This window comes from Dendrobates tinctorius, unplaced genomic scaffold (genome assembly GCF_039654945.1).
Source record: "Dendrobates tinctorius isolate UK_male_01 unplaced genomic scaffold, ASM3965494v1 ptg000070l, whole genome shotgun sequence".
NCBI lineage: Eukaryota > Metazoa > Chordata > Amphibia > Anura > Dendrobatidae > Dendrobates > Dendrobates tinctorius.
In genome coordinates this window covers 42,562,005-42,583,612 of record NW_027361738.1, presented here as the reverse complement: position 1 = coordinate 42,583,612, position 21,608 = coordinate 42,562,005, and the positions used below count along the sequence as shown (strand labels likewise).

Genomic DNA, 21,608 nt, shown 5'->3' with positions numbered 1-21,608 from the left:
TCTATGTATTGTAATAATGATTCTTCATGAGCAGACAATGTTGTATTACCTGTTATTAATGCTATTGTTTGTGTTTATACTAATGGAATGTATTGAATTTCGCATTTATATATCATTTTACACTTTTTTTTTAACTATTATTATGCAAAAAAAAAAAAAAAATTCCAATAGACATTATTTCAGATACTGGAGCATATGGAACATGTAAATGTATTTTGATTTGACTAAATTTTTTGTAATAAGGGGCTTCAGCGGTTTACACAGATCAAATAAGGCTAAAGACGAATAACCCTGTATGTTTACTAATGAAATGGTTTTTTTAAGCAGAACCTGTAAATTTGTAACTAGGTGGAATAGGTTCCTGTTTATGACTCACGGGTTGTAGTAGAGTAGTACAGGAATAGTATAATTTAGACAAGTTGGAATAGTGGCCTCCACCTTATATAACTGGATATGTCATCGCTTTATGATTGCTATTGGCCTCACCTTTGAGACCTCCATTGCTCCTGAGAATAAAGCTGATTTTGTGCTGTTTTAGCCTTTAGTTCAGCTAGTTGAAGAATACACAGTGAGCTTTGACGCCCCTTCATTGCTTACGAGATACAGCTCTCTTCTTTCACTAGCAGCCATGCTTGGTCCATACAAATATGGAGCTATGACTGGTAATCATTGAAGATGCCATGTTCACCAGCAAGCCATTGTCCTTTCAAACAGTTGTCCATCAAGGCTGGCTATAGTCAGACCCCCTGCAATAAAATGGAATGCCTATAAACATGATACACAGCCAATATATCAAGAGTAATACAATCTTTTATTAGTTACATGATTAAAACAGTAAACATAGAAACAGTGGGAATAAAATGAAAAAGAGAAAAAGTCCTCATGAAGTTAAAGTACAGGGGCTGGATAAGCCAAAGGTCATCAACTCGCATAAGGTACAAAAGAAATTGTAAAACACCATAAATTTCATAGATTTGCATATAGTTATGCCGTAGGTAAAGATTGTAGAAAGTAAAGTGGCATGTGCAGAGACAGTGATTCTCAGTAAATGTAAAAAGAGATGTTAGTTGGGTCGCCCTCCCAGGGCTGTAGGGTACTCGGTACCGGGCCGGTGTCAGCGGGATGTGTCACAGCAGCAGTGACCCGGTCCGTGGCCCTGGGCGCCCAAGTAATGGGGGAATTGAAATGGTGAAATTTAGTTAATGGAATAGTTTGTGACACCACCTGTGGTGTTCGGCAAGTGAGATGTTAAGCCGACGCTGCTTGCAGATCGTCTGGGGCTGGTGGTGTGTTGCAGCCAAGATGGTGAAGCTCCCCACAGGTGAAGCTGTAGCCCCAGGACAGTGTAGATGTGGAGTTAGAGGAGAGGCACAAGCGATGTGGAAGTTGGTACCCAGATGTAGCAGTGCTGGGTGTGTTGACGCAAGAATCAATGGAGGACACCAGGGCTTGTAGTTCCAAAGCTTTACTCACAGTCTGTAGTACACACAGGTGCCTGCCTCCATACTGTGTCCTCCGGGTCCGAGGCTCAATCAACCTCCAGGTCAGATGGAATGCTCCCTTCCAACGCTCCGCCAACATGTACCTTTCTGAACGTCTCCTCTTATAGCGCCTTTTTGTGTGAAGATCTCCTAGTACTGAGTTACACTGGAGTTACTCCTGACAGATGTTCCCAAGAACTCTACTTGTACGGCAGACAGCTGTAGCCTGCTTCGGGTACTCCTCACTCCTGAGTCCCGGCTCACTATCCAAGTTGCTGTTGTGCCCCCAAGTCTTAGATGGGAGTAGTGCATTTACAGCCCACTACTCCACCGGTGTCTGCTGCAGGACCATTAGCATCCATACAACCTCGGGGACCGGGCCCCGGCGTTGCGCTTAGAACTTCTAGGCAGGGTTCTCTCCTAACCCACGTCCTCTCTGTTCCCTTTTTCTCCTTCGTTCCGTGTTAATCTCTCTCACTTATGGAAGCTCAGGTTTCAGTTCAATGTCTTTCTCCTTCTTTCCTTTCCCGTGCCAGCAGACCCAGATCACTGAGGTCTGCTGCAGCACCTCCTTCCTCCATCCCTCTCTCCGGGATCTTCTTTCCTCACTCCTCTCTGAGTGGCTTCCTCTCCCAGACTGACCTGTAATCCTAAACATTCCCGCTCTTTTATGTATTCTCAACTCCACCCGCCTCCCAGCACGTTTCGTGTTCCAAGCAGGGTGCTCTGCTACACTCCAAGCAGGGAGCCGCAATGTGGCTTTGCTGAACTATTCTGTTGTGTGGGGTGCGAGTGTTGGAGCGTGGTCAGGAGCCTCCAACTTACCTGGATGGTGGGGCACCACACCTCAGGAGGAGGTGCAGTACCTCTGTGGTGACTGAGCCTCAGGGGCGCCACATTAGTACATAAAACAACCTGTTTCAGAGGAACCTAATAATTTAGAAAGTGAGTGGAGTCAGTGCTAGATGAGTAATGACTCTATAAAGAGCTGCATATGTGGCACAGACATACCTCATGTAAGACAAAGTTATGTAAATGGTATGGCAAGATAGGATGCCCAAAAATAAAAATATGCAGACAGATGGTAAGTAATAGTGGAAAAATAATACTAATACTTATTGCACCTGCCCGACGTGCGTTTTGCCTACGGCTGAAATGGGAAGCTCCGATGCCGTGCCCCTTTTAGTGACACAGCGGGTCAGTGGGCATGTGCGACTAGAGGTCAAGTGTATGGACTGAGGTTGTCCCCCACTGGCCGGGAGTATGTATAACTCATTCATACCCTCCGGTCCCCATTCTGAAACCAACGAATCCCCGCAGCACACAGTGGTTGTGCTGTGGGGGATTCATAAATCTGAAGTCACAAAGAGTCACTGCAGACTTGTTGGTTTTGACTGGACAACTACTTTAAGGGTACTTGAGCACCGGAGTTGAGAAAAACCTACATTGCAATGTGGTCTATTGCATCATTTGTTGGATAGGGTGGGATATTACTTGTTACATTCCACACAGTCTTTAGATTCTAATATTAAAGCACTAAAAATTATGTCAACCTTTGATATACACCACTTCCCAAATACATATATTTGTTATTGAATTACTACAAAAAATCAGTGAACGTGTGGGAAATTCAGATATTGAATTTAACCTTCTAATATACAGTAGGCAAAACACCTATGGGTCCATACTGTAAGCATTCCTGATAGAGGCAGTAGAGAATTAATGTCCATAACTAGGAAAATATTAGAAATATAATTCTGTAATATATTAACATACAATGGGTACGGAAAGTATTCAGACCCCTTTTTCACTCTTTGTTTCACTGCAGCCATTTGGTAAATTCAAAAAAGTTTTTTTTTCTCATTAATGACACTCTGCACCCCATCTTGACTGAAAAAAAAACAGAAATGTAGAAATGTTTGCAAATTTATTAAAAAAGAAAAAATGAAATATCACATGATAATAAGTATTCAGACCCTTTGCTCAGTATTGAGTAGAAGCACCTTTTGAGCTAGTACAGCCATGAGTCTTCTTGGGAATGATGCAACAAGTTTGTCACACCTGGATTTGGGGATCCTCTGCCATTCTTCCTTGCAGATCCTCTCCAGTTCCGTCAGGTTGGATGTGAACGTTGGTGGACAGCCATTTTCAGGTCTCTCCAGAGATGCTCAATTGGGTTTAGGTTAGGACTCTGGCTCGGCCAGTCAAGAGTGATCAGAGTTGTTCTGAAGCCACTGCTTTGTTATTTTAGCTGTGTGCTTAGGGTCATTGTCTTGTTGGAAGGTGAACCTTCGGTCATGTCTCAGGTCCAGAGCACTCTTGCCACAATTCTGTCTCTGAGCTCCTTGGCCAGTTCCTTTGACCGCATGATTCTCGTTTGGTCTGACATGCACTGTGAGCTGTGAGGTCTTATATAGACAGGTGTGTGCCTTTACAAATCAAGTCCTATCAGTTTAATTAAACACAGCTGGACTCCAAAGAAGGAGTAGAACCATCTCAAGGAGGATCACAAGGAAATAGACAGCATGTGACTTAAATATGAGTGCTGAGCAAAGGGTCTGACCATGACCATATGACTAAGTGATATTTCAGTTTTTCTTTTGAATAAATTTGCAAAAATTTCTACATTTCTGTTTTTTTCCATCAAGATGGGGTGCAGAGTGTACATTATTAATGCGAAAAAAATGTACTTTTTTGAATTTTCCAAATGGCTGCAATGAAACAAAGAGTGAAAAATTTAAAGGGGTCTGAATACTTTCCGTACCCATTGTAGATAATTGGCATAGTCTGATTTTAAGTTTGGCCTAAATATTAGCCTCTACTTGAGTGTCTCTTATAATATACAATGCAAAGATTGTATTCTTATTGTTACAAAACTACAATAGCACCAAGTGCTTTATAAAAATGATACATTCTTTACTTGGCTTAAAATTATTTTTTACAGAATTTTTTCAAACAAATCAAAATATACAAATAACCACCTAGATGGTTTTTGGCAAGAAATGCATGTTTACTAGCACATTTGCATTTATTGCAGTACCTACCTAAGACAAGCAGAAATCCATCTTAGTTCACAATTTACGATATTCCCGTCAATAATTCTCTTTATGTCTCGCAGACAGAAGCACAGTCTTATCTTATATATGCCCTTTACAATTATTACATTTATGATTCACAGCTTGTCCCTGTACTTATATTAGATAAAATAAATAAAGAAGTTGTCTTGCTGGATGGTATTGAAAATATCTTGATAAAACCGCTCATTAAATTTCTTGAGACTGCACAGTGGGTCTCGCCCAACAATCCGTCCGGCACTGTCATATCAATGATGAAGCAGTCAGACACATTTTATTTTCTTTTTACTCCTCGCCATAAAGAAGATCGAGATCTCTGAGTTCCAAATCTTTGCTTTATTTGTGTGAGCTTAGACCAGGCTTCTCAGCAATTCACCAGACACAAACCATTATTTCTTGTAGCTGCCAAATTAGTATTTTTCTAGTTCTCTCACACACAAATAGAAAAGTTTGCGAGGCTGATTTGTGTGAGATAACTACAAATCTACTGATATGGTTTTTATTTTTAAGAAAAATTGTGGACTGATTAACTTCTTCAAAAATAAGTAAAATTTTAGGAGTTCATTCTTTCATTTTTAATACATTTGATGACTCTTTACCTAATTAGTTTTTATTGATTTTATTATATTTTTAATTATCCCTTGTGCCTATTGCAATAATTATACTAGAACATTTAAGAAAACTACATGTGTAAATATCATTTATTGCTGCATGTTTACATATATACAGTGACAAGCAAAAGGGTAACAAGGATTTGAAATTTTGACTTTTGGCCTCCATATCTCATCATCCACTACTGCTTCAGTTCTATGACTGCCATCATTTTGCAGACCATCATCTTGGAAATCTCATATATAAATTTTACTTGCAACTATTTAGCATATGATCAGTTAAGCAGATGCTTGTCATGTCACTGCATTGCTACTGTTTTGCTCCTGGTGGTGGAAGGATCTTTTTCTTCCTGTAGACTACAAACTACAACCTGTTCTCACATTCCCTGATATCTCAGTGTGTTATTAGGTTGATTCTCAAGCGAAAGGTCACTGGTTTTGAATCGAGAAGCAGCCATGAAGAAGATTTCCCAAGAAAAGAGAAACAGGATCATCCGGCTCATCAATAGTGGTCTCTCGGCCAAGAAAATTACCAAACTGCATCATGTGAGTGCCATGACAGCTGGAAGAATGCGAAATGAAGTCGGTCCTTCCATCCATTTAAAAGCCAAGAGGTGGAAGTCACGGCAAAATATCAAAGTCAATAAGTCGGCTCATCACAAGGTCTATCAGTTCTGGTGCAACAAACACGGCAGTGGAGGTGGCTCATATGCTCTGTAAAAGATCACAGATGTCCATGAAAGCACCGTGTGATACCTGTTACACAAGACTGAAAGAGTGGCTCGAAAAAGGCGAAGAAGCCTTGACTTCTATGTCATCATAGGAAACGTTGGCTCAAGCTTGTAAAGAAGTCTGAAAAAGTGCAGAGTAGAAGATTGAAGAAGGGTAATTTGGAGTGATGAGATGAAAATCAATAGACTAGATGGGTGCAGATGTGTCTGGAAGGAACAAGGGAATAAGGGGCTAAAGGATGGAGAAATTGAAGGAACTGTCTTGTTACCCTTTTGCTCATCACTGTATATATAAAATAAAGTAAAAAAGAGTCTATAAATACTACATGTGTACATATATACATATATATATATTTATACTGCATGTATATGTATTTTTTACTTTATAATTTGTCTTCTTAGTGTAAGTGTCACACTAGGCACAAAAGATATTAAAAAATAGCATGTGATATATATATATATATATATACAGTCATATGTAAAAGTTTGGGCACCCCTATTAATGTTAACCTTTTTTCTTTATAACAATTTTGGTTTTTGCAACAGCTATTTCAGTTTCATATATCTAATAACTGATTGGCTCAGTTATATTTCTGGATTCAAATGAGGTTTATTGTACTAACAGAAAATGTGCAATCTGCATTTAAACAAAATTTGACCGGTGCAAAAGTATGGGCACCCTTATCATTTTCTTGATTTGAACACTCCTAACTACTTTTTACTGACTTCCTGAAGCACTAAATTGGTTTTGTAACCTCATTGAGCTTTGAACTTCATAGCCAGGTGTATCAAATCATGAGAAAAGGTATTTAAAGTGGCCACTTGCAAGTAGTTCTCCTATTTGATTCTCCTATGAAGAGTGGCATCATGGGCTCCTCAAAACAACTCTCAAATGATCTGAAAACAAAGATTATTCAACATAGCTTTTCAGGGGAAGGATACAAAAAGTTGTCTCAGAGATTTAACCTGTCAGTTTCCACTGTGAGGAACATAATAAGGAAATGGAAGAACACAGGTACAGTTCTTGTTAAGCCCAGAAGTGGCAGGCCAAGAAAAATATCAGAAAGGCAGAGAAGAAGAATGGTGAGAACAGTCAAGGACAATCCACAGACCACCTCCAAAGACCTGCAGCATCATCTTGCTGCAGATGGTGTCACTGTGCATCGGTCAACAATAAAGCGCACTTCGCACAAGGAGAAGCTGTATGGGAGAGTGATGCGAAAGAAGCCGTTTCTGCAAGCACGCCACAAACAGAGTCGCCTGAGGTATGCAAAAGCACATTTGGACAAGCCAGTTACATTTTGGAAGAAGGTCCTGTGGACTGATGAAACAAAGATTGAGTTGTTTGGTCATACAAAAAGGCGTTATGCATGCGCTGTATTGTTGACCGATGCACAGTGACACCATCTGCAGCAAGATGATGCTGCATGTCTTTGGAGGTGGTCTGTGGATTGTCCTTGACTGTTCTCACCATTCTTCTTCTCTGCCTTTCTGATATTTTTCTTGGCCTGCCACTTCTGGGCTTAACAAGAACTGTACCTGTGTTCTTCCATTTCCTAACTATGTTCCTCACAGTGGAAACTGACAGGTTAAATCTCTGAGACAACTTTTTGTATCCTTCCCCTGAAAAGCTATGTTGAATAATCTTTGTTTTCAGATCATTTGAGAGTTGTTTTGAGGAGCCCATGATGCCACTCTTCATAGGAGAATCAAATAGGAGAACTACTTGCAAGTGGCCACCTTAAATACCTTTTCTCATGATTTGATACACCTGGCTATGAAGTTCAAAGCTCAATGAGGTTACAAAACCAATTTAGTGCTTCAGGAAGTCAGTAAAAAGTAGTTAGGAGTGTTCAAATCAAGAAAATGATAAGGGTGCCCATACTTTTGCACCAGTCAAATTTTGTTTAAATGCAGATTGCACATTTTCTGTTAGTACAATAAACCTCATTTGAATCCAGAAATATAACTGAGTCCATCGGTTATTAGATATATGAAACTGAAATAGCTGTTGCAAAAACCAAAATTGTTATAAAGAAAAAAGGTTAACATTAATAGGGGTGCCCAAACTTTTACATATGACTGTACATTTACATACTATATATATATCTAAAATGTATGTAAATACATTTATATACTGTACCTCCTGTTTTTTTTCTTTTTATGTCCCCCTTCACATATTTCATTTGAGATCCATCTCATAATTTACCTATGCCTTTCCATTTTTCAATCTTTAGCTCTCAATCTAAATATTTTTTGGTTAAAGTATGTTACTTTTTATATGAAAAAAAATTACAACTGTTTAATGACATTCTCTTGCTTATCTTTGCTATTAAAAGACAGAACAAAACGCTAAATTAAGGCAAATATCCGTATTATAAATTCTCATAAAAACGGCTAGATCATGTCCTTGAGAGAGAAATAAATAATGAGTACATTAAGCATTTGTCGAGTATGCTAAACAGTTGTTGTACGCAGGAAATAGCAAATTGTGATATCTCAAGAAACAAGTATACTGTACAATATATGCCGTAGTATATCATTAATAAGTCATTAAATGTTTTAAAAATTGATGTATTACTTTATAAAGATATTTATGCACTGTAAAAATGTAACAAGAGTGTGCAGATTCCTCCCACACACCTTTCTAAATATCAAGATTAAACACAGGCCTCGTGTAGGTGTAATCCACTAATTTTCATTAATATTACATACGGTATTTTTTTACCTTTAAAGAAGTAGACAAGCAAATTTGAAGTGATGATTTTTTTGTTGTTTTGCAAACACTCACTTCTACAGTGTTTGTTAGAATTCTATTAATGTTGTTTTGTCATATCCATAATGGCCTTTTGTATTCCAGGGGCATTATTAGATGTGAATTGATATTGTTATGAATGGAAATTTACAAAGCCTAATAAGTTTCATCTTCTTTCTTATAGGAAAGTTAACAAGTGTTACAAGGGGCGTTCCTGTCCTGTAATAGTTCACTGCAGGTAAGTATTGCACTCTGAGCTAATAAAGCTTTTAAAAAACTTTTAAGGTGCCGAAACACCTTAGCTGTTGGGCAAATCATGTTTGGCCAACAGTAATCTCTCCTGACTCCCCCCATATATATGCACTCTCTGTTTAGATGAGCATGCATATGACATCAATGGGGAGAGAGGACTAAGACACTGTCAGACTCCTGGCGATGGTTTATCTGCAGGTGAAAAGCATGGAGCATTGAAATTCAACATGACCATTCATTTTCTAGCCAAGGAATGAGCCAGGAGGATTTCATGATTATTGAAGAGTTGACCGATTCTGCAAAAATCAACAGATTTGATGGACATTAGGGTATGTGCACATGTTAAATATTTGCTGCGTTGTTGACATGTTTTTCACCCTCGGTTTTGTCACAAATACTAAAGCATGTCCTAAGGCTATGTTCACATTTGCGGATGGCCGAGCTGCGGACTTCCTCTGTGAAGCTCCCCCCACTGCCGCACCTCCTCCGGTCAGCTCCGCCTACATCCGCATGCAGCCTGCGTACCTATCTTTAACATTGGGTATGCAGGTCGTGCGGATGTATGCGGATGCGTCCGCATGCGTCCTTTTGACGATGCGGCGACCTGCGTCAAACGCAAAATGTTGGAATTTGATGCGGTCGCCGCATCGTCAAAAAGACGCATGCGGAGGCATCCGCATGCATCCGCGCGACTTGCATACCCAATGTTAAAGATAGGTATGCAGGCCGCATGCGGATGTAGGCGGAGCTGACCGGAGGAGGTGTGGCAATGGACAGAGCTTCACGGAGGATCTACGCAGCCCTCCGCCACTCGGCCATCCACAAATGTGAACCTAGCCTTAGACCAGCAAAGCAAATTAATCTCCTGAAGTCTCATGCACACGTTGCTAATTTTTTTTTGTAGATTTGAAGAAGTTTCATTGCAGATCTGCAGAACGTCAATTTATTCAATGTTTTTTTCAGCGGGTTTCACCCACTCCAGTGCATGAAAAAAAGCAACTAAAAAAATGCATCCAAACGCATGAATATTTTTACGCAGAATTTTTTCCTGGCAGCACATCAGTATTTGAAGAAGATTTTTCGTCTGCAAATACTGAATGAGTGCACATACCCTTAATGTGTATGGGCGCCATTAGGTCACATGCATGGAGCCTGTATGGAGACATATATTACATCCTACAGCGTCAGGCTAAAAAACTGCAGGCACTTCATATGCTGCTCTGTGGAGTCTAAATATGATGCCCAGTTATTTCTTCCTAGAAGCATTTCTTATCATACAGAACACCTCCATGTGCTCATAAAAGGACATAAAATAATCTTATTTATTTATAAAGACATAAAATAATCTTATTTATTTAGAAGGACATGATATAATCTTTGTGTACCTCATTATAAAGATCAGAGGCCTACCAAGTAGAGTTTTTAAACTTTTTTGGACCATATTAAGGCTTTGTACAACTTGTAGGTTGTGCTAAGTTATAAAACAGTCTTGAGTACGAGAAATAAAATATATAGAGTGAAAGAGAATCTGTTGGCAGGGGGCCGAAACACAGATTTCCGGGACGTATCACTTATTAGGCTGTGTGCTGTTGTTTCCATACAATGAATGTTTTATCACCAGAAGATTTTCACTGCCTGGACTGATGAGCCCTTGTCTGACCACAACCCCTTCTCTGCATTCTACATCTCAGTAAAACCAAGACTCTGGATATGGATTATGATATATTTACCAAAAGAAATTGAAGTGTATGAAACTTGATTAAGAACTAAAAGCTACATTACAAATGAGGGGACTATAATATTGAAGAAAAGATGCCTTTGTTGATGGTGATTTGGCAAAAACATTGGCACTATATGCAAGGTGCCCACACACTAAAACAATTAAAAGTACAAAATAAATAAATAAATAATTACAACAAAGTGGGGACCACATATAACCTACTAAGGGACAAGATTATCTAATATATAAAGCTCAAAGTGTGTGTGTATGTGTGTATGTATGTGTGTATGTGTGTGTGTGTATGTCCGGGATAGGCATCCGCACCGTCGCAGCTACAGCCATAAAATTTGGCAGAGTCACACGTCTGGACCCCGAGAGCATCCTAAGCTATGTTGTGAGGCAAAATTTTAACCCTGCGCGTTCCAATTCACCAAACAATTTTGCCCCTGTCTACATACTGGGGAAAAAGTGTGTGCGTATCAAGCCCCGCCCCTCATTATGATGTCACAATGGTTACCATGGCGACGCTGATGTCGTCATAGGTTGCAAGCACCGCCGCTCATTATGATGTCATAATGGTTGACTATGGGATGGAGGATGTGTGATGGGTATATGGGCACTGGACTATGGGATGGAGGATATGTATGACGGGTATATGGGCACGGGACTATGGGATGGAGGATGTGTGATGGGTATATGGGCGCTGGACAATGGGATGGAGGATATGTATGATGGGTATATGGGCACGGGACTATGGGATGGAGGATGTGTGATGGGCATATGGGCACTAGACTATGGGATGGAGGATATGTATGATGGGTATATGGGCACGGGACAATGGGATGGAGGATGTGTGATGGGTATATGGGCGCTGGACAATGGGATGGAGGATATGTATCATGGGTATATGGGCACGGGACTATGGGATGGAGGATGTGTGATGGGCATATGGGCACTAGACTATGGGATGGAGGATATGTATGATGGGCATATGGGCACGGGACTATGGGATGGCAGATATGTATGATGGGTATGTGGGCACAGGACTATGGGATGGAGGATATGTATGATGGGTATATCGGCATGAGACTGTGAGATAAAGGATGTGTGATGGGTATATGGGCACTTGACTATGGGATGGCGAATATGTATGATGGGTATATGGGCATGGGACTATGGGATGGAGGATGTGCGATGGGTATATGGGCATGGGACTATGGGATGGAGGATGTGTGATGAGTATATGTGCACTCGACTATGGGATGGAGGATATGTATGATGGGTATATGGGCACGGGCCTATGGGATGGAGGATGTGTGATGGGTATATGGGCACTGGACTATGGGATGGAAGATATGTATGATGGGTATATGGGTACGGGACTATGGAATGGAGGATGTGTGATGGGTATATGGGCATGGGACTATGAGATGAAGGATGTGTGATGGGTATATAGGCACTCAACTATGGGATGGTGGATATGTATGATGGGTATATGGGCACGGGCCTATGGGATGGAGGATGTGTGATGGGTATATGGGCACTGGACTATGGGATGGAGGATGTGTGATGGGTATATGGGCATGGGATTATGAGATGAAGGATGTGTGATGGGTATATGGGCACTCGACTATGGGATGGCGGATATGTATGATGGGTATATGGGCACGGGACTATGGGATGGAGGATGTATGATGGGTATATGGGCATGGGACTATGAGATGAAGGATGTGTGATGGGTATATGGGCACTCGACTATGGCGAATATGTATGATGGGTATATGGGCATGGGACTATGGGATGGAGGATGTGTGATGGGTATATGGGCCCAGGCGTATGGGATGGTGGATATGTATGATGGGTATATGGGCACAGGACTATGGGATGGAGGATAATTATAATTTGCTATAACTAACCACAGTTAGTTACTATGCCCGGGCAGCGCCGGGCTCTTCAGCTAGTTATAAAGAATGATAGTATGTCACAATAAACTCGGCCATTCAATTTAATCAAAATTGATACCTGATTGATATACCACACTAATGCATGTAATCAATGAGTTAATTGCCTAATACAATATATTCGGAGTATCACAGTATAGTGGAATATAATATATTAGAATATACCTGCCGCTCAAAGTTTTATAAACCCCTAATGGAATTCAATAAGAAAATACATCAAGAGTCAGGAACTAAACTGGCAACATAAGAATAAATCAGGGGTCAGGAACTGAACTAGCGACATAAGAAAATCCCATCCATGAATATACACTTATTAGTGGCAATAAGCGGTATTACCTGTGAGATAGTGTAGTAGTGGTCCTGGATAAGATGCGGAGCACACCCCGACGCGCGTCTTGGAAAGTCCTTCGTCAGGGGATGACGGATTCTACATCTAAGAACTGATTGTGTCACAATTGCTGCACCCAATTAACTGATACATCGCTGGAATCAGGGTCTCTTTTCCTACATTATGCTGCTCTTTTTTATTATCTTTACATATGTATACTGCACAACAATATTTAGAAATGAAAAATGTAAGGGCATCTTTAAATCAAAATTCATGCAAATTAATCTGACTTTTTTTTTAAAGAATTGAAACATAATATTACATTCCGCTTTGCCTATTTTGTTACTTACATTTTTATTGTTTAAAAAAAAATAAACCCTTATTATTCGTTAGAAAACACGTCTGTATTTAGTTTGCTTTTATCCCCCTGAGTGCATATACACGGAGCACAATGCATCAATTCACAAGTGAAAGATTTAGTTCCTCCAGATCCCCCTCTGCTGTTGCCTCATTTATTAGTACTTTACCGCACGTTCTTTGGCTTTGTTTATTTATTTACATTGTATCCGGATTCTTCCATAAGAACCTTTTTTTTTTTATTTTATTTTTGTTACAGAAACTTGCTATATGGAACAATAGTTAATCCCAAGTGAACAGCTTGTGTTGATTAAAGGCTTTTTAGGCTTTTTGTGTTATAGGCTTTATGTTCTCACCCCCTCTTTTAAATCCCCTTTCCTTCAGTTTCAACCTTACTTTATTAACAATAAAATTAATAGGGGAGCATTGCCCATTTGACTTTGTTGCTTTTTTTTTCGCCTTGGAAATGCTAATGAAATACTCTTGTTATTCACAGCGATGGTGCAGGGAGGAGTGGGACCTATATCCTGATTGACATGGTACTCAATAAAATGGCTAAAGGTGAGCTTCAAAAGACCTACCACCTTGTTTCTGCCTTATTTATGCAGTTGCTAAGGCAATTGGATTATTTTATAATTGAATTTAGTAAATATTTAAGAAGGGGAATTATTAAGCACATTCAGTTAAGGTAATAAGGCATGTAACAATGTTATTTGAGAAAAAATGTAAAGGTCTCACCCCCCACAATTTATAAATGTGCTCGAGCTAGTCCTAATATGTCCAGGAATTCTGCCAATTCTTGTGTTCTGTACCTTTGATGACTATTTTTTTTAAGTGGGCAGTTCCTCCCTTATCCACATTTGGCCAGCACTATAGGTGCTGGGACATCCTTTCCTTTAAATCCTGCTATTATCAAATGACTTGGATGAGCAGAACTCAACACTCACCTGTTTGTTATGCCTGTTTATATAGATTTACAGACAGGAGAGCAGGATCAGTGAGAAAAAGACCCATCCGCACACATACACGCTCTCTCGCACACACTCACATACATTTCCTGTAATGTCTTGAAATGTCTCTAGACACAAAACACATATAACCCATTCGAAAACCATTTTGTTGAACATTTTAATCCATTTGTGAATTTGAGAAAGACACTAAAATCACTTGAAATTCCCCATTTGAAGCAAAATTTGAATTCCCACAGGACTGTTATCAAATACTTCCATGAAAAAGGGAAGTAATTTTAGGACTCAGATTATTGAACATAGCCTATAGTTGTCCAGCAGCGCCACTCCTTCCCATAGGCTAAGTCTGGGATTGCAATAGGACTTAACTACAATGCGAGACACAACTAATAGAGAAGAAATGTATTTTTTTTTCTAATCCTGAAAACTCCCAAGGGAATCTTTGGCCAAGTTTATACCGCTGGCAGTATTTAAGCATCGCATCGCTGGGTGACTTTTTTTCTTGCAGTACTTTTTATAAAATCATTGTTTATTAGTACAGTAGCTGTCAGAGCCATGAACATGAGTCCACTCAGCGATTTGTGCGTTCAGCCCTTGGTATTTATGAGTTGTCGGCTTTCCCGTCAATCCATCACTGATTGAAAGCTTTCCTACTGTGCACAGTATAGGGAGAAAGATGTCCGTCAGCGATGGGAGGGTGGTGCTAGCGCCTTGCTCATGAATAGCAGATCTCTGCAGTAGACTTCCAATGCAGCAAATAAATAGTGGTTTTATGTAATGTGCTGCAAGAAAAAAAATAAGTGACCCAGCAATGGAGTCAGCATCTTTGCCACTATTATTATTACTATGATTTATTTTTAGAACACCGTTGATTCCCTGGTGCTGTACATGAGAAGAGGTTACATACAAGACACCAATAAATTACAATGAACAGGTTAACAATGTCAGACTGGTACAGAGGGGAGAGGGTCCTGCCCTTGCGGGTTTACGTTATACAGGGTAATCGGGAAAGAAACAGTAGTTTGGGGGGTGGCGGCAGCTCCGGTGACGGTGAGGTGGCATCAGGGTCATTGCAGGCTGTAAGCTTCCTTGAAGAGATGAGTTTTCAAGTTCCGTCTGTTGTGAATAATCGAATATGTTGGGACCCGAATTCCAGAGGATAGGGGACATTTTGTAGGCGATTGGGTGAGCAACATACGAGTGTGGAGCAGAGATGGAGGTCCACTATTTTATGTAGCACAGTTTAAATCAGGTGATAGCCTTGAAGTGTAGTCCTATTAAATCCTAACTTCAGTAAGACCCCTTTTCACAATGCAGTTAAATCGTCGCTGTGTCCGTTTTTGTACCTCTGCGTGCTTTGAGATTTGTATGGAGGCACATAAAGGTTTTTTTCTTTTGTACTCCACATAAGACAAAAAGATTTATAGTATGGTCCTTTTTTTGAAAAAAAAATGCCCTTTTCAAACTGCACTGCATGCTGGTGAATTCTTCTATTTTTTGAGTAAGTAATGTTGAAGAGCATCTTACTAAAAAAAAAAACGGAGTTATACACCTTGTAAAAAATCTCTGCGCTCCCCTGACTCATAGAATCATAGAATCATAGAATCGTAGAGTTGGAAGGGACCTCCTGGGCCATCTGGTCCAACCCCCTGCTCAAAGCAGGATTCGCTAAATCATCCCAGACAGATGTCTGTCCAGCCTCTGTTTGAAGACTTCCATTGAAGGAGAACTCACCACCTCTCGTGGCAGCCTGTTCTACTCATTGATCACTCTAACTGTCAAAAAGTTTTTTCTAATATCTAATCTGTGTCTCCTCCCATTCAGTTTCATCCCATTGCTTCTAGTCTTTCCTTGTGCAAATGAGAATAAAGTTGATCCTTCTACAATGTGACAGCCCTTTAGATATTTGTAGACAGCTATTAAGTCTCCTCTCAGTCTTCTCTTTTGCAAACTAAACATTCCCAAATCCTGCAACCTTTCCTCATAAGACAGGGTTTGCAGACCGGTCACCATTCTGGTCGCTCTTTTCTGAACTTGCTCCAGTTTGTTGATGTCTTTTTTAAAATGTGGTGCCCAAAACTAGACACAATATTCCAGATGAGGTGAGACCAAAGAGGAGTAGAGGGCAATAATGACTTCATGTGATCTAGACTGTATGCTTCTGTTAATACATCCTAGAATTGCATTTGCCTTTTTTGCTACTGCATCACACTGTTGACTCTGCTGCTTTTTTTTCTGTTTTGTGCTGTGACAAAGGCAAAGATATTCACATTAGTTTCTTTTAGAGCATAAACTGTGAAAGCTCTGCTTGTAGTGCAACTGGGCATTTGCACAGTCTTTTTTGGGGAGTAGTGTGTGCTTTCACTTCTCCCTCCAAGACTCTGCCAGTGACAATTCGGCAGCATCTAAGGCTGATTAGCTGCTAGATCATCTGCCTAGTTGTGATTGATACAATCTGGGAGAGAGGGGTGAAAGCGCATGCTCCCAGAGAAGATTTAAGAAATGACCAGTTGCACTATAAGCAGAGATTTCACATACTGTGCTCCAAATCATTAAATTTCAATATCTCTGCAATCGAGTGATACAGAGCAAAGCATAAAAAAGCGATGGAATCAGAGGAGCTTAGGGATGTTCACAACTCAGTTGTCTTGAGCAAGTGACAGGTACTCTTTAAAGGAAATCCGTCATGCTGAAAATGGCATCTGATCTACAGGATGTTATAAAGAAGGAGGAGCTGATCATATTGAAATACATTTTTGTGGGGAAAGTTTCAGTAAACATGCATTTTACTCATTGAAGACACTGGGTGTTTCAATTCATGAGTCCAATGGGTAGTCCTATTAAGTGATTGACAGTCTTCCCTGTAGGACTGTGCATGCAGAGGCAGCTGTCAATTACAAGTAGGACCACCCACTGGACTTATCCATGCAAACAACTGGGAATTCAATGAACTAGTTATACTAAATCTTTTCCAACCTATATATATTATTTTGCTCAGCTCCTCCGTCTATATACTATGTACTATTACTATGCTGTCAACAAATCGGAGTGATTGTACAATGTAACAGGTTCCCTTTAATGCAGTTTTTTCGTATGGAGAATAGTTGTGTACTTTTTGAAGAATGCCCAAATCTCCTATGGAAACGTAAAATAGCAATGACAAAAGCATAAACCAGAGAATAGGATATTGACTGTAAGAGACGGTAAAGGCCATAACAATGGGCATTGCGACATCTTTTAAACATTAGCCAAATTAGTTTCAGGTCCATTGTGACAAGATGTGGTGGAGAAAAAAAAGACAAGACTTACAATATATACTATTTCTATCTATACAAAGTAAATGAGTGGGATTTTTCTAGCTTTAGGCTTTCAGTCACTTAGGTTGACTTTGTTGCATGAACACTAAAGAATGTCATTTATCGACTCCATTCTAGCATGTAATGTCAAATTCCATTTTAAGTGTGTGCTTAGTCTCGCACAATAGAAGACAAGTCATGTGAAACTGGCCGAAGAATGGAGTCACAGGGCTTTCTTCAGAATGGTGACCGCCATTTTGTGTTTGACCTACTCCCCTCTGCCGATGGGGTGTGCAATTTGCAATCCGCTGACCTGTTGCTCGGGCTGTAGTTTAACGGAAAGATCAAAGGGCAAAGCGGGCATTTCAACCCTGCTGAGGTGGGCCTTTCCCAGGCTGTCACACTGTGAGGCAGCCAAAGGTTTTGTTCTGACAGGAATCTCGGCCCGGTCTGTGAGGCCTATGTCTTCTTTGTCTGGCCTGAGAAGTTTGAGGCCCAGGTTCAGAATCTAGTGTTCATCAAAATGATCAAAGGGCTTCGAAGCCTTGGACATGAAATCTTTCTTTCCATTTGCCTTTCTTAAAGAATGAATTGTACAAGTACCAAAGAATGCCATTTTCCAAAGCTTTTATATTAAGTGCAAGCTGTAACTTCAGAGTCCTTCAGCTGTACACAGAAAAATGTAAGTGCATTTTCAATCTGGGCCCAGCTGCAGGACTTGCATCTATGAGGATTTCTTTTAAAAAGTAGAAGCCTTTACGGATTAAAGCCTTCAATCTTTGAACGTGAGTTTCACGATTAAAATAAAAAAGAACAGAATGATTTGTGTTCTTGCTCTGCTGCATGGGGAACAAACAATGATGTGTTTAAAACTAAGGCAATAGTGAGAAAGACATAGCTTTCCAGTGGGAGAAAATCATTAGCAATTAACTTAGTTTGAGAAAAAAATATAAACATATACAGTACAGACCAAAAGTTTGGACACACCTTCTCATTCAAAGAGTTTTCTTTATTTTCATGACTATGAAAAATGTAGATTCACTCTGAAGGCATCAAAACTATTAATTTACACACGTGGAATTATATAATTAACAAAAAAGTGTGAAACAACTGAAAATACTGTATGTCTTATATTCTAGGTTCTTCAAAGTAGCCACCTTTTTCTTTGATTACTGCTTTGCACACTCTTGGCATTCTCTTGATGAGCTTCAAGAGGTAGTCACCGGAAATGGTCTTCCCAGAGATGCTTAGCACTTGTTGGCCCTTTTGCCTTCACTCTGCGGTCCAGCTCACCCCAAACCATCTTGATTGGGTTCAGGTATGGTGACTGTGGAGGCCAGGTCATCTGGCGTAGCACCCATCACTCTCCTTCTTGGTCAAATAGCCCTTACACAGCCTGGAGGTGTGTTTGGGGTCATTGTCCTGTTGAAAAATAAATGATGGTCCAACTAAACGCAAACCGGATGGAATAGCATGCCGCTGCAAGATGCTGTGGTAGCCATGCTGGTTCAGTATGCCTTCAATTTTGAATAAATTCCCAACAGTGTCACCAGCAAAGCACCCCCACACCATCACACCTCCTCCTCCATGCTTCATGGTGGAACCACTATTGTAAAAGGCATCCAGTTAAATATACTTCTTTTACTTCTTTAAACGTTTTCGGTCATACAATTGACCTTCATCAGAAACAGAATTTTTTCACAGTTGGTTTTAACTAGAATGAGTTTACAAGAAGACAAGACAGTATGGTTAGTGAACAAATAAGTATATAACAAATATCTGAGCAACAGGATGCTGATAATGACCGTATGAACATCATGTAAAGTTTAGACGAAAGGTCGATGACTAGATAAATACTGAAATAGCGAATCCTGAGACAAGGTTCAAGTGAGCTTAGTGAAACTCCACAGGTTCCATGGGCGGTGATAGAGAGTCCGTGCTGTGATGGTATGTAAGGAACATATGTAAAAGACGTGCCCTAGGAGGTTGAAAACAAACAACAAGTGTGACACTGGTAAATAAAGGATACAGTGAGATTCGTGGTCGGCTGGTGCTACTGGATGTGCAATAGCACATGAAAGGTAATAGCCGACTGGAATGAGTGCCAAGTTTTTGTACTACATTGTTAGTTGGCTGGATACCCGACTTGTGCACCTCCCTCCACACTGAGTGCCGTGTTTTTTCTATTTTTCATGGTGGAACCAGGCATGTAGAGTCCATCCGTTCACCTTTTCTGCGTCGCACAAAAACATTGTGGTTGGAACCAAAGATCTCAAATTTGGACTCATCAGACCAAAGCACAGATTTCCACTGGTCTAATGTCCATTCCTTGTGTTCTCTAGCCCAAACAAGTCTCTTCTGCTTGTTGCCTGTCCTTAGCAGTGGTTTCCTAGCAGCTATTTTACCATGAAGGCCTGCTGCACAAAGTCTCCTCTTAATAGTTGTTGTAGAGATGTGTTTGCTGCTAGAACTCTGTGTGGCATTGACCTGGTCTCTAATGTGAGCTGCCGTTAACCTGCGATTTCTGAGGCTGGTGACTCGGATGAACTTATCCTCCACAGCAGAGGTGACTCTTGGTCTTCCTTTCCTGGGGCGGTCCTCATGTGAGCCAGTTTCTTTGTAGCGCTTGATGGTTTTTGCCACTGCACTTGGGGACACTTTCAAAGTTTTCCCAATTTTTCGGACTGACTGACCTTCATTTCTTAAAGTAATGATGGCCACTCGTTTTTCTTTACTTAGGCTGGTTTCACATTTGCGTTTTTTTGCGCTGGAAAAAAACTCATACGTGCGCATGCGTTTTTTCCCCTATATTTAACATGGGTGCGCATACCTGCGCGCTGGTAAGCGCACGTATGCGATTTTCATGCGCTGCGTTTTTTTGGGGTGTGCGTTTGTATTTTCCAGACGCAGCATGTTGCATTTTTTGGCCCTGCAAAAAAGCGCATGCGCACGTATGCGCACGTTTTGCGCTAAAAATGGCCATTATAGCCTATGGATGCGCATACATGCGCACTGGCATGCTCATGTATGCGTTTTTTTGCACATGCGTTTTTTTTGTTAACCATGGAATTTAGGGGTTTGGGTTAGAGTTAGGGTTAATTAAGGGGGTTTAGGGTTAGGGTTAGGGTCAGGGTCAGGGTTAGGGTTGGGGTTAGGGTCAGGGTTAGGGTTAAGTATGGTTTGGTTAAGGGTTAGGGTCAGGGTTAGGGTTAAGTATGGTTTGGTTAAGGGTTAGGGTCAGGGTTAGGGTTAGGGTTAAGGTTAGTTAGGGTTTGGGTTAGGGTTAAGTATGGTTTGGTTAAGGGTTAGGGTCAGGGTTAGGGTTAGGGTCAGGGTTAGGGTTAAGTATGGTTTGGTTAAGGGTTAGGGTCAGGGTTAGGGTTAGGGTTAGGGTTAAGGTTAGTTAGGGTTTGGGTTAGGGTTAAGTATGGTTTGGTTAAGGGTTAGGGTCAGGGTTAGGGTTAGGGTCAGGGTTAGGGTTAGGGTCAGGGTTAGGGTTAGGGTCAGGGTTAAGGTCAGGGTTAGGGTTAGTTAGGGTTTAGGATTTGGGTTAGGGTTAAGTATGGTTTGGTTAAGGGTTAGGGTCAGGGTTAGGGTTAGGGTCAGGGTTAGGGTTAGGGTCAGGGTTAGGGTTAGGGTCAGGGTTAAGGTCAGGGTTAGGGTTAGTTAGGGTTTAGGGTTTGGGTTAGGGTTAAGTATGGTTTGGTTAAGGGTTAGGGTCAGGGTTAGGGTTAGGGTTAGGGTCAGGGTTAGGGTCAGGGTTAGTTAGGGTTTAGGGTTTGGGTTAGGGTTAAGTATGGTTTGGTTAAGGGTTAGGGTCAGGGTTAGGGTTAGGGTCAGGGTTAGGGTTAGGGTCAGGGTTAGGGTTAGTAAAGTCATGGTTTGGGTTAGTGTGAGGGGCCACCTAATGTTGGAAAAAAACGCAAACGCGGTAAAAACGCACTAAAAACGCATACAAACGCATAAAAACGCTGCGTTTTTTTCATGCATGCTCATAAAAATGCTTGAAAAAAACGCAGCAGTTGTATGCTTTTGTATGCGTTTTTTCAATGCGTTTTTTTGCGGTAAAAACGC

General features: G+C 40.7%; 1 protein-coding gene across 2 annotated transcripts in view; it reads left to right on the top strand.

Moving 5' to 3' along the window:
* The window catches only part of PTPRN2 (protein tyrosine phosphatase receptor type N2), a 1,309,069-nt gene that overhangs the window by 1,268,073 nt on the left and 19,388 nt on the right, over positions 1-21,608 (top strand). For both annotated transcript variants that reach the window (XM_073581608.1, XM_073581607.1), the window contains 2 exons: positions 8,837-8,890; positions 13,767-13,831. In XM_073581608.1, the coding sequence (XP_073437709.1) occupies positions 8,837-8,890; positions 13,767-13,831 (119 nt within the window). The remainder of the gene's footprint in view (positions 1-8,836; positions 8,891-13,766; positions 13,832-21,608) is intronic.